At 46.9% G+C, this 13367-nt stretch overlaps 1 protein-coding gene across 1 annotated transcript in view; it reads left to right on the top strand.

The window, feature by feature from the left end:
* USP53 (ubiquitin specific peptidase 53) overlaps positions 1–13367 on the top strand; it is a 321924-nt gene that overhangs the window by 166316 nt on the left and 142241 nt on the right. The window contains exon 8 of the mRNA XM_069630685.1: positions 5741–5890. Within this exon, the coding sequence (XP_069486786.1) occupies positions 5741–5890 (150 nt within the window). The remainder of the gene's footprint in view (positions 1–5740; positions 5891–13367) is intronic.

Here is a 13367-nt window from a genome sequence, read left to right as displayed (position 1 = left end):
CACTTCATACCTGCTGTAAAACATGCTGGGCAGTATTTTCTCTTTTCCCTTTCAGGGTCCCCGCATCTAGAGGCGGAGGACAGCACATACAACGTACAGGTGAGGGATGAGACTGAGGAACGTTGCTTGTGGCAGACTAGAAAAAAAGGAGGCAGGACTACTTTTTAAATTTTATTTTTGCATTTATATCAGTACACAAAACCCTCAGGCATCTAGGCGCTAGTTACAGAAAGTGCATAGTACATTATGTAAAGTGCAATAACACGCACATGAGTTACAGACAAGATGGGTGTGTGAACACAGACTGGCAAAGCCTCACCTCATGGTGCGGGGGACTACATCAGGTGTACAGGAGGGCATAGTAAGAGTAATTTGGTCAGATGCATAACAATATTGCTGTTGTAAAGAACGTATATGAAAGAAAATAGTGATACTGGTTGCACACGTCGGCCAAAAAATGACGAAGACTCAGCGAGTCAATCAGGTGCTATACTTTACAAGTCCCACACGCTGCACCGCAAAGTTCATTGTCAGAGTGGTTGCAGCAAGCAAGTTTGGGGAACAAATGAGCATTGGCAGATGCTTCGGTGACCAGGATCATTTAATGCGATGGTCAAGACTGGGCATGCTGGCAAAGCCTTTCCCAGTGGGAGTGTGGGGGGGCACATCAGCTATGCTTGTTGGAGGCAGCAGCAACTAGTCAATGTTGATAGTTTTGTAAGGCCGCGTGATCACGTTGCGATAGCATACGAACCATAGACGTGAGCTGCATTGTCGAACGCTGTGTGCGCATGGCATACAGCAACAGAAGGAAGGGTGCAGGAGCATAGAGAGGTGGGAGGGTTGGTAAAGAAGCTGAAGTATGAATTTTAGCAGCCAACAGCATTATTATCTGCCAAAATTGTAGACGGTTGCAATGAATCCTTTGTGGCTGGATTTGGAGTACGATGATGAGCGCTAACTGCGGGGAGGGCGTAAAGCCCCTCCATTCCCAGACAGGAATACATGGATTATCAGACAATTTGATTTCCCATCTCTGTAATCTTTGAAAGTTGAAAGGAGATAGTTAGAACGGGTGGGCTTAGTGAGGGCAAGGGAGAAGTCTGACAGAGAGACCAGGCGGAGAACAGATGGTGGAGCAGTGTGTGGAAGAGAATTGGATTATGTGTGCAATGTGAAGTAATGGTTGATGAGAGAAATTGATATTTGAGTATTAGTGTGCATGTGTGGTAAGTTCAGTGACTACGTGCGAGAGTAGGGGAGTGTGTGAGTGAGTAAGACTGAGCGAGATGGGTGATTTGGAGATTGAAACGCGGGTTACTGGGAGAATGAGTGGAGTCTATAGTGGGGAGTAGTGGAAATGATAGGATGTATTAGTAAAGGGCAGTGGGAGTAGAGAGTAGTAGTATGGAGTATGAGAGTAAAAGTAAGCCGGTGAGGGTGTAATAGCAGACAGACAGAGAAAAGGAAGAGAGCGGGAGGAAGGCAAGGCAGAGAAGAGTTAAATAAAGGAAAGAACATCCGGAAAGAACATCAGGGTAAGGAGTAGAAGGGTGTGAGAGGAAAGGAAATAAGTAAGACATGGGCAATTGGAAGGGACCAATTCCTTTGATCTTTTTTTTTTTTTTTTATGGGACCTGTAAAGAAAGCATGGTATTAAACAGTGAAAACGGACGCAAGTGATCACAGTTGAAGGGTGTTTATTGAACTTCAAATAGGTTGGTTGAACGCCTATCTAAACCTAAATCTAAGGATGGGAGCAAGCTACGACCATCAAATAATAAATAACACAGTCCTAGTGGAGTCTCTGTCAAAATAAAAGGGCCCTTGCTAATAAACCTATTCCCAATCCTTACTTCTAAATACAAATGTTGTGGGATAACAATGTATGCAAAAGGAAAGTGTTCTAGAAAAAATATGTCAGGATGGTTGAGAAGTTGGTTTCCCTTCCCCACGTTTTCAGCACAAGGCAAGGCGGCACTTGCGAGCTTTACACACACTCTGGCTTCTTGGCCATGTTGTAACAGTTCAAAATAAAGGCATCTGGCCTTCTGCCAAGTCTCTCTCCCAATGACGGTCTCTTATAGCAGAAGGCCTGATGTAACAAACAAAACCCAAAAGTTCCTCTCCTTTGTCAGGGTTTTCACATTCACAAGTTCGCAATTGGTCTCCCTCGTTCGAGCTTGGACCACGTGTCCCCCTCGTTCGGGTTCAGACCCCTTTTCCACAATGTTCGCAATTGGTCTCTCTCGTTCTGGCTCGGACCACGGATCCCCTCGTTCGGGCTCAGATCCTCTTGATATCAGAATCGAAGACTTTCGATTGTGTGATGGGTTTTACTTAAACCGTCGCAGGACCACTTTGATTCACTTCACACAATTGTTCTCATCTTCTACTTTCGTTTCTCTTGGCAGGATATCTTAGAGACTTTCCATTGAGCACATTCACAGTACCAAACCACTCTTGTCAAAAGTATTGTATCTTTTCTTCACAAATTCAAACATTCATCAGCAGTTTAGCGTTACTCACATATTTCATCACACACGTTTAACAATGTTCATTTCAGTGCTCATTATACAATGTTGCCGCTTGCAACCTTGACTTCAACACAGACCAGTCTTGCATCGGTCTCCCCAACTCACCAGCTGTGTTGATTTCTCGGTCGCGTCTTTGTTCGCAGAGCCAAGGACGATACCACAGTGTGTGCTGCTCCTCTCCGCCTTGGTCAGTTACGCGGGAGTCCCCTTGGTATCTCCCACACCAATGCAGGATTCTACAGCCTGGTATCCCGGCCTTTTGCTTTCTGCCTTGAAGGATTCTTGACAGTAACAGCATCTTGCCGAAAAGGTCAAGGGTGCTCCCCCCCCCCCTTGTTACGAACCCTCCTTGGTTTGCCATCTTTCTCCTCTCGTTCTGCTGCTGACTGGAGACTGCTGTACCTCTGTGTGCTTTGCCTCGCTCAGAGTGTGCTCCGCCTTTTATCCGTGTGGGAAGGTTTAATTGCAGTCGGGTGTGAGCTATTGTTAGTAATTGCCTGACCTTGCCTGACCATAGTAGTGGGATATGTCAGTTACACGGCTCGGGTGTGAGTGTGTTTTCTCCCAGAGCGAACTGTCCTTGTGAAAGTGTTCGTGCAGGAAAAGGGGGTCGGGGGGCAGAGTTGCCATATATCCTACCTGGTAGGATGGGATAAAGATGCTACCGGGAAGAGGGGGATACCGTGTCTCACCATTAGGCGTCCCATTCCCCGAAGACCCTTCACCCAGGTGATCGTCCAGCACTGGTCCACCCCCAGGGTATGGATCCAAAGGGGATGGCTGTGCCCTGGCCACCTGAGAGAGAGAGAGATCCACTGGGATTAGCGGGTGAGCCACCTTCTGGTTTCTCAGAGACCCCACGTTCGGATCCATCTAGAAGACCCCAGAGGGAGCAAGATGGATACAGTGGTTGCCCTAATGCCTTCACCACTAGCCAACCAGATTCTAGACAGTAGAGGTTACCGACATCTAGTGATCCCCCTATGAATTTAGACGAGTCTTGCCTATATCGAAGGGAGACCCAGGGGAGAAGAGGGAGAGAGAGAAGGGGTTACCCGCGAACCTCTGAGCGTCTGTGTGTTCTTGGGGCCATCTGCTACACTTCCACCACATAGACTGACATTCCTCAAACCTGCTCTATCGGAAACTAAACAAGTGGCACACAAATTTTATTTTCTTACTTGTATATAAAGGTATGCATTGTGCTGGTTCTGAGGCTCAGAAGCTGGTAGAGTTTCTAAGAACTCTAACATTGAGGAATCTCTAGAGCACCTGGTCCTTTCTTGGCCTGCACTTTTATCATGGTGTATTTTATATTTTCAGAAGCTGTTTTTTAGAATAGATGATGTTGATTCTGAAAATCTATGGTTTATATTGCAAGGGTTGGGGGGGAAATCCCACCTCTGTTTTACTTGCTGTTTTGGGCTTTCTCAAGGCACTTAATTTAGAAGATTTGGAGGCATTGTAACTGTGGGTGTTTTTAAAATTAAACTCAAAAAAACTTTGTGATATCATGTTTGTTTTTATGTAATGGTTAGTATGAATTTCCTTTGTGTTTTGAAATGCAATCATTTTAAATATGCAAAAGGTTAGATTTCTGTTGTATTTTAATCATATGCAATAAAAAATATATTGTATGTATTTAAAAAACAAGGACCTCCACTTGGTCTGCTTTGATACCTGAGCAGCTAATAATGGGTCTTTTAGCAAACATCATCCTTTCAGTCCCCTGTGCTAGACTTGATATGAGGGACATTCAGCTATCATTGACAAGTTGGTGGAACCAGGAATAGGGTGATCAGTCGGACAGGATATTGATTCTGTCATATCTTCTGGGCAACCTACGGTCGTGGTGGGGCACCCACTGTTGCAATGAGACCACCCTTGCACAATTGAAGTCCCGTTGGAGTCTTTCTATGGCAGGGGCTTGACTTTTGGCAAGTGTTCGATCCACGGTATCAACGTTCTCGGTCAAATCGAACTTCATTGCTCTTTCTTTGGTTGTGCTAATCCCCACAGGCAATACCACATCCATATTTTAAAGAGATTTTGCTAAGGGCCGTTCACCTTGTGGGAGAACTGCATACAAAAGCACCAGGAGACCCCACTCAGTTTGGGGACCTTCATTTGGTTTGGTGGACAAATTCTTTCACCGAAATTGCCATGGCTGTGATCATATTAGTCGCCTCGAATACTGTTATTGATGGCTCTATCATCTGAAAAGAGAGTTAGTAAGATGCATGCTTTGGAAAGGACTCTGTATTGTGTTGAACGGCTTTGACATTATTTTTATCCTTCTCCAAGAATGTTTGTAAATATGATGCAATTTTTGTGACCTTTTGTGACCCTTCTTCTGGTCATCCAGTATCTAAGGTTTCAGTAGCAAGGTGAATGGTTGGATGTATTCTTGAATGCTATAATCTCCAAACGTGGTGCCCTCTCAAAGAGCTATATGTATATGCAGTCAGGGCAAAGACCACAGGAGTGCCTTTCAAAGGCAGCTTTTGAGGAACATGATTAGCAAGGCTGAGCTACCACATCCACTTTCCCCATATATTATTGTATGGTTTGGAGTTATTCGGAAGACAATTTAGTTTGTCAAGCTGCCCTGAAGAATCAGTTTGCTTAGGATAGTTTACGTTACTCTTCCTGGGTGCAGTTCATGCGTTACAATGTTCCAGTAGTATGAGGGAACAGGGCTGGGGAGGTAGGAGCATGTAAATGTTACTCACCTACTCAAATCCATAGTCCACATCCCTCCATACGCCCCCTGTCAGCTCTTGTAAAATGTATCCAGCAAGCATCGAAATGATGGGTGGGTAGAGGCGGCGCAGTCGCAGGGTACTCCCACGCCCTAGCTACTGCACCGGTGCATGCTGACATTAAAGGGAAATGCATTTTGGCAGTTCAAAAGCCTCCTGTCTGTCCCTCTGGAGGAACACTCTGAGTAACATGGAGGAAAGGGGAGTATGGACTAGCAGTGCACTGATTGGTGGTGTTTTGTGTATGGATTTGCTTTCCATTGGTCTATATCTTCAGATGTACAATTATGCTCATCTTGGAATTGATAGGCAGTTGTCGTAACATGTGACTGTCGTTGAGTTCGTCATAAAAGGACTGTAGTATTTTAGTGCTGTGTATTCAAATTTGTGATCTTCATTCTTTGTCCTTTTTGGTAATTTTGCCCTAAATTCTATTTTCAGCTCTTCTACAGTGTTACAGATGAACAAGCGAAGAATAGTGAACTTTGCCTTGTGGGCATGATTTGTTACACAAGTCACCATTATTGTGCCTTTGCCTATCACAATAGGAGTTCGAAGTGGGTATTTTTCGATGATGCAACTGTGAAAGAGGTGAGATTTATATGACCTATACTGCATTCCATATTTGTAGTTATTAAAATAGTGTAAAAGCCTCTGTTCTGGTCTTGCTCCTTTCTGGGAAACCTAATATGAATTGCATTCGATATCCAGATACTTCTGAGTTCAGTTAATATGCCTTCCAAAGTCCCAACTTCTGAATATTCACTAATCTTTGGAACACTCCTTTGATCTTATGTGTGTTTCTGCGGGGGAGATATCGAGGAGACCCTAGCTTTCAGTTTTGCAAGTATTAGCATGGGGCAAGTAAAAGGCAAGTTTAGCTTCTGTATCCCTAGCACCTATTAAGCACCTCCGTCGGTTGAAATCTCACAATCACTGTCCATGATGTGGTAAACAAGCAATCTGTTTTTCCAAAAACATTGTTATAATTTGGCCAGTGGAGTAAGGCGTTTCATGTGAATATATTATAAAAAAGACAAGCGGGTTCCAGAGCCTACATTGCGCTTAACTCTTCACATTGCTGAGTAAAAATGAAGTGACTGAGTTGGTAAGTTCCTTTTTTTTTTTGTTCTCCTTTCCGTTTCTTCGCCAATGTTGTCTTTGCCCAGTATCTTCCCCACTACACTTTCTTGTGTACCTATCCATTGTGGTTCTACAAATGATGCATCACCTTCCTGTTCCAGTGCAGGGCCATTTGTATGCACTTATTAGATATATCACTATTGACTGTATCTAAAAGTAGTAGCAAGCATCAAGATGGCATATTATATCTCTGCTGCCAGCTGGAGTATGTTCATGCATCGGTGCTGGCTGACACATCTTACCTTTCTTTCACTGGCTTCTCTGCACTTCCCCAGAATCTTTTTATTATCAGTTCCAACCAAGGACAGTGCAAAGCTCTGCAACTTTAAGGATTAAGTAAGAGGACGTTTCAGTAGACACCAAAAAGTGATAGATGGAAAACTTTTAATTAACCATGTTCACTGGCATTTATCTTAACGGCTTCCATTCCAGTGTTTTTTCTTTTAACATCCTATGTGGGCCATTTTAGAGGGCGACCAGCCATATACAAACGTTTATTTTTTCAGTCCTTGATTGGTGCAGTACATCGAGAACTGGCAGGTCTCATCCACTTTTCAAAGGGTTGCAAGGAACTCGCAAAATGCTTAGACTTTGTTTGATCTCATCAATGCTGCCCACAGTTCGCTTGTAACTGTGTACTCCGAGCATGAACTGTGTGGTTTTAAATGGTCTGTTATATTTATATTTTGTGCTAATGCTCCTTTGACATAGGAACTTGGACATCACACAATAGCATTTTCTAGGCAAACAAATTGCACAAATCTAACCATTTATGTTCTGTTGTTTGAATATTATTATGCCAAGTGGTGGGCACATTATGACACCCTGGCCACATCTTAATGGGAAGCACTTGTAATCATTTTGAGGGTTACATTCTTTGCACTTCACAAAGTTTAAATCTTGGCATAGTCATTTGGGGAGAGGTGGAGGGGCGTAACTGCTGAGGCCACATTTAGGAATGGTGAACATTGATGGTGGCACCAATAGAACATTTAATTGAGGCTATGCTAAAGTAATGAGAACTATTAGATTATACCATTACTGTCTTCTTGCTGGGCATTTGTTATTGAATGCTTTTCTTTTTAACAAAGGAACTGCTAACTAGTTAACATATGTTATCTAATGCCATGTTGTATGGCTGTAAATAACATATTTCCATCCTTTTTGAATCATCTGTGAAACGCATGAACAGAACAAACAGTACATAGAGTAACATGTTTCCCTTCTGAATGACCTCTATATATCTGTCAAGACCACAATGTTAACCTGACCTATATGACAAAACACGTATATGTATAATAAAATGACTATTAAAAAGTTATGGTGTAACTGTGAATGAGGTGATATTTAATGACCTATACTGCATTTCATATTTGTACTTCTTAAAATAGTGTTAAAGCCTCTGTTCCGGGCTTACTCTGGAAACGTAATATAAATTTCATTTGATATCTAGATACTTCTGAGTTCAGTTATATGCCTTCCAAAGTCCCAACTTCTGAATATTCACAGATCTTTGAAACACTCCTTTGATCTTATGTGTGTTTGTGCAGGGGAGATATCGAGGAGCCTATAGCAAAATTGCTTATCTCCTGCTGTAGATATTTGCAAGCGCAAATACAACTCACCGCAATCATAATCTAATGAGATTTCATCTAATTGAAAAGACAATTGGACCCTTGGCCAAATCCGGTCTATGACAATTAATAAAATTCAGTAAGCTTTCGACATAATGTTCTGTCATATTGTCTTATTGCAGCAGAGCAATTTTTTTGAAATAATGTATTGGTTTAATAAAAGAAGGACATACATTACTGCCAAAATGTGTCCTGGTGGAGGTGGGTTTGGAGATAGTAAGTTGAGGATCTCCCTTTCCTCTATTCCTCCCACAGCACTGTAGGCCTGGTGCAAGGGAATACCACGTTTAATCCTGTTTTTAAGGGATTTAATACAAGATGCAGGATTGACCATGGCAGCCCTTGGCCAGCATGCCTTGCACTGCGGAAATCAAACTAACAGGGGAGGGGTCGGATTTTACTGACTCTAGTCTCTAGCATGATCGCTCTCTGGCAGGCGCAGCAACCGGCTGGTGGGACGCAGGTAATTGCTGGTTCTGCTCACTCACGCTTGTGAGATCCAGGTGCTTGCACATGTGCAGGAAGGACTACAGGACAGTGTACCGGCCTGTTAAAGGATCAGCCCATGCAGCTAGGCACAAAGTGAGGTAGTCCATAAACTCACCAGATTCTCTTGAATCATTACATGCATAATAAACCTTTGTAAATGGAGTACTTTTCCTATACAGGTGGACTTTGTTAGAGGAAGACTGGCCTAGGGGGAGTGAAACAAACCCTATGAAAGCCTGTGCTGAGGGTGTACAATCTAGCCCACATTAGCATTTTGCATTTTTGTTTCGGTATACAGGTAATTCCGTGCCTGGCGACTCATCCATAATGGGCAACGGGGCGTCAACCCGGTGGCACTCCCTAAGCTACTTTTTCCAGCTGAGGAAGTGCTCTTTGGCTTGCTGAACTGTCAAAGGGAAACACGGTTTCCCTTTGACATTTCAGTTCCCCAGCCGCACATGCTCACTGAGCCATGCAAGGCTGGGGGCGTTTTGCTTTGCAAACTTTGCATAGCTTACTGGAAATGCAGGCTGGGGAATCTGTATGTGCGAGGGGAGCTCTTGCGCCTCCTCGCACATACGACAGAACAGCCTGGAGCGGGGCGTTCCAGCACCCATACGCAGGCCCCTACACACATGTGCAGGAACCCGGAAGCTCTTGCTTCCTGATTCCTGTTCATGATGCAGGAGCTAGAGCGCTGTGGAGGAAACTTCAGGACTGGGGCAGAAGGTACGTTTATGTTAATTTATTTTTTATTTAAATATGTGTATGGATGCATATATGCTTGTGTTATGATTGAGTGTATGATGGTGCTAGTGTGAATGATAAAGTGCTTGCTGTGTGAATGCCTTTGTTGCACAATCCCCCTACACACCTGCCAAAATCAGCACACTCCTTCGCTAGATCCCAGGGGACATGGATGGTATTTTTTACTTGACATCCATCATAGATGTCCAGTCAAAAATACCATGCTTTCCCCCTGTGCCCCCCAGCAACTTGCATACACACATCATGTTGATTGTGTTAGGTAGTGTGGGGCCCAGGGGACAGGGATGGTATCTTTTACTGGACATCTACCAGCGACAATTGCAAACTGGTTGACTTTTTACCCAATTTATTTCAAAAGTATGCTCTAAAATGCGACATTTTGACCCATTATTTGAATTTGTTTTTAAACAAACTCCCGTTGATTGGTTTGGGCTACCTTGCTACGCTCTGTCGCTATGGCATATCTGGGGGAAATATTTATGACCCATCACTTAAAAAATTCTCCAGCAGACACTGGTGCTGTTACTGTGGTGGGAGCAGGGTGGGGGAGCCTAGGGACTGTGGTGGGAGCAGGATTGGCTGGGAGCCATGGGATAGTGGTGGGAGCAGGGTGGGGATAGCCCACAGTCTGTGGTGGGGTGGCGAGAGTCCAGGGACTGGATAGGGGTGGGATGAAGGAGCCCAGAGACTGATGGGAGCATGTGGGGGATCCCAGGGACTATAGTGGAGTAGGGTGCAGTGACAGCGCATGATAGTTCATAGCCATTTGGACTTACTGTCCATTCAGAATGTTTGGGGGGGCCCGGCCTGCCCACATTTTGCTTGAAGACCACTGGTGTAGATGCTTTGTAGTAGCAGGGAAGTGATCAGTGGAGAGGAGTGAGGATGCAAAGAGATCTGAAGGTGCACAAGGAATTGAAGGTGCAGAAGACTGGGAGAGAGCAGCAGTTGGAGGACGTGAACCTCTAGACTGAGGGGAGAGGACAAAAGCGGTTGAAGGGGGTAAGATCAAGCAGAGGCGAGAGGGAGAGAAAGTTAAAACATTAAGTGAGAGGGAGAGGAGTGAGGGAAAACTAGCCAGGAGGACACTTCATTAGGTGGAGGTGTGGAGGAGGAGCCCGGCCTAAGAGTAAGACAGTGCTAAATTGCTTGGTGGTCTGGGACAGCGATAGTCATAAAGTATGACAACCCTAGTCTACCCATTGTTTGGAGGAGGAATGAGCATCTACAGATAGTGAGGTTAGTGGACAGCCATCCAGGCGGCTGGAAGTGAAACCATCCCATCTGCACAAGTGCGAAACAGCCAGATGAGGAGAACATTAAGACGGACTTGGGAGGTGGAGGGGTTATGTTTAGGACTTGGAGGCAGGGAGCTAAGCATAGCCCCTTCCAGCACCTAGAAGTTCTCCTGGCCTACCTCACCTCACCTTGGGGAGGCTATGGATTTTCTCATAAGAAACCTCAAGCTCCAACAGTAGTGCCTGACATACCCCACCAACACCAGCTACCAGTGCCCTGCTGCGAGGCCACCCGCCCCCAAATTAGTCCTCCATCAGAATATAACACTGCGAGTGACACCAGTGAGAGGCGGTGACCCCCCCCCTCCCCAAGGTGAAGGCCTCAAACGCGCCTAAGGCGGTGAAGGCCTTGATTCACCTGGCCAAGGCCTCTATCGAGGGAGTCGCGGCGGCCCTGGCGCAGCCTGTGGAGGCTACATCAGTGGAGGCGACCTCGGGGCCCAGAGTCTCCCTGCCTCCGCGGAGGGAAGCCTCTTTCAGACCTATCGAAAAGACCCCCGTGAAGACCCCAGCGGAAAAAGAGGGGTGGGGGGGACCAGTGGCCATTGTGGACACGGACACAACATCCGAAGAGGATTTGGCAGAAGTCCTAGAGGGCCTCGACGAGGGTGTCGAGGAGGCCCGTCCCCATGGGAGGGATCCCGACGAGGGTGACTATATGAAAGTGACGGCAGCGCTGGCCAGGATCCTAGTCAGCCGTCGCTTCCGGAGCCGCAGGATAACTCGGCGGCCATTTTGTTGGCGATACAATCCTTCTGTTCAGAGATGAGGACGAGATTGCCCTTACCACCGACAGAGGACCCGGTACCAGGTCCGGCCGAGGAACCAGAGCCGGGCCCGGCGGGAAGCTCCCCGCACAAGAGAAGACTGATCCACCCAGCCCCGCCTCCTCGGCCCTCGCGGCCTGCTCAGCCTTTACCCATGTCCCCCGTCCCTGGGGATGACACAGGAACAGACACGGCCACGACGGGTACCGAGGACGACGGCGGTGATGACTGGACGGAGCTCCCGTCACCAGCCCGGGCCTCCCCGTCCGATGAGATCGGATCTTTCCACGCAATGATCGCCAGGGCAGCCGAGCTTTTTCAGCTCTGCCCCGAGGAGAAGGAAGGTTTCCTTTACCAACGGCGCGAGGCCAGGAGGAAGTCAGTCCTCGCCGTGCCTCTGCTGGATGACATCTGGGACGAGGGTCTCGCCCTTCTCAAGAACCCTTCTACGACACCTGCCAAGAAGAATCGGTACGAGAAGAAGTACTGGGTCCCCGATGCGGCCCCTCTGTGCCTTAGGGCACAACCTACCCTCGTCTCAGCGGCAGCCAAGAAGAAATCGGGGAGGCGTCGGTCTCAACGCCAACTTCCCCGCCGGACGGCGAAGGGAAGAAGCTGGACGCAATGGGACGACGAGTTATCTTGTCGGCGGCAACAACGATTAAGGCGGCCAACGCCCTCACGATCGTGGCCCGCTACGACAGAGTTATGGTTCAAGATCGCCCCTCTGTTGGACTTCCTACCGGATGACAAGAGGGCCGAGGCCCTGGAGATCTTGCAAGAAGGCGCAGTGGCGTCGGACCACGCCATTACGGTGGCAACGGACACTGCCGACACCGGTTTCCGCCAGCTAGGAAACAGCGTTTGCCTTAGATGACGAGGTTGGCTCAAGGCGACGGATTTCCGCCAGGATGTGCAAGCCAAGGTGTATCATGATGCCTACCCCCGGGGACCCAGACCAAGTCCAGCAAACCCGCAAGCAGGCATCAAGTTATTCTAATCAAGCCCAACAACCTCTGCTAGGGGCTATTTGGGTGCAGTCCTGGCGTCTATGGCGCCAGGCTCATATGGAGTCAGTCATGGCGCTATAGGCGCCAGGCTCATAGATTAAAACTTACCTGATGCAGACCATGCTGCAAACTCACTTGATGCAGACCATGCTGCAAGAGCTCCAAGCCAAAAGAGGCTGGGAAGGGACTACTTTACCTAGGGCTATTTTTTTTACTCGGGTGGGGCTGGGGAGGAATACTTACCTTTGACTACTTTGGCGGCTATTCACGCCCAAAGAGCAGCACACGCTTCGCGTTATTCTGCATCCAGCAGCATAACGCTCACCGTGCCTGCAAGTCTGCACCCAGTCTTCTGCCACGCCCGCCTCGAGTCTGGAGCTCCTAGAAAAAGGGAGAAAGAAGGAGAAAAGGTTAGAACAAGAGCAATACCTTTTGATCCTTACCTGAATTCCCGATCCATGGTGCCTTCGAGCTGGAAGAAAGAAGTTATTTTATGTGCGTCGCCTCGCCTGCTGCAGCGCCGCGCTGAACTCACCGGCCTTCGCAGCATCTTCACATTCCACCGCATCCTTCTGCATGTTCCCGCCACACTCCGGCACCTAAGGGGAAGACAAGAACAGCAAGGTGAGCCAAGGGAATACACAGAGGCAGTATTAGTTACCCCCCATAGACTTACCTGATTTTATCACCGGGGGTACTATTCCTCTTCACAGGTCGGCGCAGCTTCCACTGCATTTTCGCTGAAACCCAGCCCCTAAGGGGAAACAAAAGGACAGCAAGGTGAAACAAAGGGACAAACAAGGGGAAACCTCCTCTCCACAATAGACTTACTTGATTTTACCGCCGGAGGCATTATTCCCCGAGACTTCATACTTTCTCTCAGCGCCTGAATAAGGGAGAAAGCAACAGGTTACATATGGACATTATTTTATCGAACTGTGTTGGATAATACAAATCCT

The sequence above is a fragment of the Ambystoma mexicanum genome, chromosome 6q, assembly GCF_040938575.1.
Source record: "Ambystoma mexicanum isolate Mex_15411 chromosome 6q, UKY_AmexF1_1, whole genome shotgun sequence".
Classification (NCBI taxonomy): Eukaryota; Metazoa; Chordata; class Amphibia; order Caudata; family Ambystomatidae; genus Ambystoma; species Ambystoma mexicanum.
Note: the sequence above shows the minus strand (reverse complement) of the source record. Positions and strands in the feature narration are given on the sequence as shown.